Source organism: Sipha flava, unplaced genomic scaffold (assembly GCF_003268045.1).
Source record: "Sipha flava isolate LNK unplaced genomic scaffold, YSA_version1 269_pilon_pilon, whole genome shotgun sequence".
Lineage (NCBI taxonomy): Eukaryota > Metazoa > Arthropoda > Insecta > Hemiptera > Aphididae > Sipha > Sipha flava.
Genome location: NW_020272933.1, coordinates 1 through 4,727, shown reverse-complemented (window position 1 = coordinate 4,727; position 4,727 = coordinate 1). Strand labels below are relative to the sequence as shown.

General features: G+C 40.0%; 1 protein-coding gene across 1 annotated transcript in view; it reads right to left on the bottom strand.

Moving 5' to 3' along the window:
- Window positions 1-4,128, bottom strand: part of LOC112685190 — a 4,522-nt gene extending 394 nt beyond the window's left edge. The window contains exons 1-3 of the mRNA XM_025557001.1: window positions 610-4,128; window positions 247-295; window positions 50-155 (exon numbers count right to left, since the gene is read on the bottom strand). Coding sequence (XP_025412786.1) covers window positions 50-155; window positions 247-295; window positions 610-4,128 — 3,674 coding nt within the window. The remainder of the gene's footprint in view (window positions 1-49; window positions 156-246; window positions 296-609) is intronic.
- Between the last annotated feature and the right edge of the window lie 599 nt (window positions 4,129-4,727).

The window sequence follows — 4,727 nt, the reverse complement described above, 5'->3', positions numbered from 1 at the left end:
TTGAGGCCCACCGTGCATGAGACGTTCATGCTTATCGCGACATAATAACTTAGTAAATTCGCTATCTGCTGGTAACACTATCGGATGTTTCTGATCAGTGTCGATGGTAGTGGCATTGTTCAAACGGCCGCCTACCCGTATCAACCCATGTTCGTCTATAAATGAATTTAATCGAAATAATTTACTTCGAGAATTAACGACGCCGTTTTTTTTTAAGTCATGCAATTCGTTCGAAAAATTAATTACTTGCACTAACTTTATCAGCCTTATTTTTGCTTGCTCTAATTCCTCTACACTTAACGGACCGATATACTTCACATTCTTTAATAATGTATTATTCTTGAAACGTAGACAAAATGCGGTCACTCGTACACATTTAGTAAATGACGAAAAACGGTGTAATATGGTTTCTGATCGTATAGATGCACACATGATATACGTATTTTTTTCCTTTTTCTCGGATATTTTAATATCTGGAATATGTTCCTTTTCTATCGAGAGTTCTTGTGACTGTGGCCATTCTTGTTCGTCTCAACGTATCCACTCTGGACCGGTCCACCATAATACATTTTCCGTCAATTTCGATGGGCAGCAACCACGAGATATTACATCCGCAGGATTTTCCTTTGAACTGATATGACGCCATTCAGAACAAGAAGTTTTATCTTGAATTTCACTCACCCTATTACCAACAAAGACTTTCCAATTTGCAGCAGGTGACGAAATCCAAGCAAGTACGATGGTCGAATCTGTCCAAAAATATCTCCGTTTTATATTTAATTGCAATTTGGGTATTATCTTGGCTGCCAATCTACTTAATAATAATGCGGCGCATAACTCTAATCTCGGTATTGATAAAGTCTTTATTGGTGCTACCTTGGACTTGGCGCATATTAAACTGGTGGAATATGACCCCGTGCCGGTTGCGTATCGAACGTACAAACAACAACCGTAGGCTACTTCGCTAGCGTCTGAAAACCCATGAATTTCTATATGCCCTACACTTAAATCACCTAATATTTTCCGTGATATCGATAAGTTATTTAATGCTGGTAATAAATTGCGGTATTTTAACCACTCTTCACGCACACCAATCGGTATGGGTTCATCCCAGTTCACCTTTTCTCGCCATAGGGCTTGTAACATTATTTTTGCGCGTATGACCACCGGTCCTACCAAACCTAACGGGTCAAAAATCGACGCTATGTCGGATAATATGTCACGTTTACTGATGGCCGTAGTCGAGCCCACTCCCGGCGACATCTTAAACCGTAACTTATCAGTATGAGCGTCCCAATACAACCCTAAAATTTTCTTTGTCGAACCACCGATATCATAATAATTTGACAATTCTATATCCTCGTCAGGTAAAATAGATTTAAGCAAATCTATATCGTTAGATGACCACTTTCTTAATTTCATGCCGGCGCTATTCATTACGTCAATGAGTTGTCTTATCAATGTAGCCGCCTCATCTTTCGTTTCCGCCCCACTTAAAAAATCATCCATATAAAAATCGCGAATGATAGCTGCTGCAGCTTTAGGGTATTCCATACTATTGGTTTCAGCTAATTTCTTCAGACAGGCTGTTGCTATGTATGAAGCGGGTACCGTACCGTAAGTAACTGTATTTAAACGATAGGTTTGCACGAGTGCCTCCGGCATAGTTCGCCATAGTATGCGTTGCCAATCGCGATGTTCCTCTGCTACTACTATTTGCCTATACATCTTGGCTATATCGGCTGTTACCACGTAATTGTGTGTTCGAAATCGAGCCAATATATATATAATTTCGTTTTGTATCGCTGGTCCTTTCATCAATACATCATTCAAACTCGCACCTGTCTGTGTCTTACACGAAGCGTCAAATACAACACGTAGTTTTGTCGAAGTACTGTCTTCTTTTCTTACTGCGTGGTGTGGTAAGTAACACATTTTACCTTCAACTTCGGTGTCTTCATTTACTAGTTCCATATGACCCAACCTTTCATATTCGTCCATAAAACTAATGTATTCTGTTTTTAAATCCTGATTGCCTTTAAATTTTCTCTCTATTACTAACAAACGTCGCTTCGCTATTTCGTATGACTTCCCCAGACGTTTCGCATTCTCACGGAACGGTAGCTTCACTACGAAACGTCCGTCAATTTTACTTCGGGTCACCGTTTTATTAAAATGGTCCTCGCAAGCGCGTTCTTCCGGTGTATATGTGGCTTCGTTCCCCATATCTTCGACTATCCAAAACTGTTGTAATAAATGTTCTAATGTCATCACACCATGTGTCGCAAGAAATGCCGCACTCGATGGCATCATATTTGCGTGACTATTTATTAATACCGGCCCTGCCGCCACCCAACCGAACACTGTTTCCTGATATAAAGGGCCAGTCGGGTTTGGTCGCTTTTGACCGCCACGTAAAATATCATAAAAATGCGCGGCGCCTATTAATACGTCGATTTTTTGTGGCTCATTGAATGACGGGTCTGCTAACTTAATGTTATTAGGAATGTTATATTTTGTTTTGACATTATGGTTCGGTAAGTGTCCCGTAATTTTCGGTACCACTACCATTTGCAAATTTAACGTGTAATCATTTATTCGTGATTTTATTTTTGCCCATACGGACGATGTTGCGCGTTGAGACGTTTCACCAATACCACTAATAACATGCTCGATTTTATTCTTTTTTAAATGCAATGTCTGGACTAGCTCTTCGGTTATAAAATTTGTCTGAGAGCCGGAGTCCAGCAGTACTCTACACGGCAATGTATTTCCGTCGACATTTACGGCGAGCACTACTGCTGTAGATAATAATACGTGTTCTATTGCCACGGACGCGTGTGCGTTCACCGACGTAATTACTGTCGTATCAGTTGCGGCCGTGTTGCTACTTGACCCCACTGCGGTTGTTGTCGATAGTTTCTGATATTCAGTTCCGATATGTAACATAGTATTGTGAGCTTTGGCACATTTAAAACAATGTCGAGCAAAACATTTTCTTTTTTCGTGACGACGTAAACAAATCTTACACAAACCGAGCTCGTACGTTTTCTTTATACGATTGTCTACTGACATTGCAACGAACGTTGGACATTTATATATAGTATGCGATTGATTACATATAAAGCATTTTATTTCTGCGGTTACCGCTAGTGACATACTGTTTCTTTCGAACTTATTTTTTCGGTTCGTGTTTTTATATTCAAACACTGTATTTACGCTCTTATTCATATTTTTTGCCGATTCGACCGCTTCTAATACGCGAAAACGTGAGTCTAAGAATTCGATTAGGTCGTCGACCTTTGCTAGCTCGTCAATTGGGGTTTTTATCTCCCATTCGCTTATCGTATCCGTATCCAATTTTGAGCACACTACGTGTAGTAAAAGTGGTCCCCATTCGCTGGGCCGCTGATTTAATGTCTTTAACGCTGCTAAATGCCCCCGTAGATTATCGGAAAATTGTCGTAAACTAGACGATGATTTCCCTTTTACTGTGGGCAAGTCACAAATTGCTCTGACATGAGTTTGTACCAATAATTTCTTATTATTATATCTGGATATTAAATTACTCCATGCACTTAGATAATTATTTGCCGTGGTTTCTATATTTTTGATACACTCGGCGGCACCTTCTGATAACGATGACCGTAGGTAAAAGAATTTTTGTATCGTAGATATGCTATCATTATTATGGATTAACGCGGTGTATATGTCGTAGAATGATGCCCATTCGGCATATACACCTGAAAATATAGGAACGTTTAATGCGGCCAGTTTTACCATCGGGTTGACTTCCTTCATTTTCCTTTCACTATCTTCATCTCGGTTGTATTCGACCGTCCCGGATATGTTCTCCGTTCGATGGATTCTTCTATTTGCTTCTGTGATTGCTTTGTAATAAAGTTCTTCGAATTCTTCTCTATATTGATAATGTTCGTTGATATTTTCTCCTTCTCCGATTTCCAATTCTATTTCAGCTTGTATTCGATTAAACTCTTGCCAAACTTCTTCTACTTTTTCTTTTCGAATGTGAATTTGATTGACATCATTATCTGGTGTCGTAACGTAATTCCAAAATCTAGTCAATATACCTTTAAGCTGACCGCGTCGTGCTACGAAATTACTCATATTTGTTAATACGTCGTCGTCGATCACGTCGTATAATTATAACAAACGTGAAGCTTAAGCCGCGGTATTGGGTGCGAAACGTTTATCTATTTTATTTCGATAACGGCGATTATTCTCTTCGCCGACACCTAATGTAAAGTAATATTACTCGTGCTTATCGTAAGTGATAAACCTATAATAACGATAGTTGTATCAGCGCCCCAAATCATTATTACAAAATATTCTTTACACCGCAAGACTCTGGGCTCGGATGACCTCGAAACCCCCGACCTCAATGCTTACACTAACGCCGTATTTTAGGAAGGGAAAATACCAATACTAATAAATATAAAGGAAATTATGAGACTCTCTTACCTTGCTTCTGCTGAAGTATGTCTCACCGCTGAGTTGCCTGGTGACTTGTGTACCTCGCAAATAATACACCGCGTGTGCTGTGGTACTCCTAGATGCACTCACCCTAGTCGTGTCGCAAACCAACACTCGCCACCAACGGAACGCGTAATACGATCAGGCTAAAAACTCGAGGCCTGTTATTCACGCGCTCATGTACATCTTTTACCCGTTTACGCTAGCTCATCCGGTTCGAGGGACCAAATGTT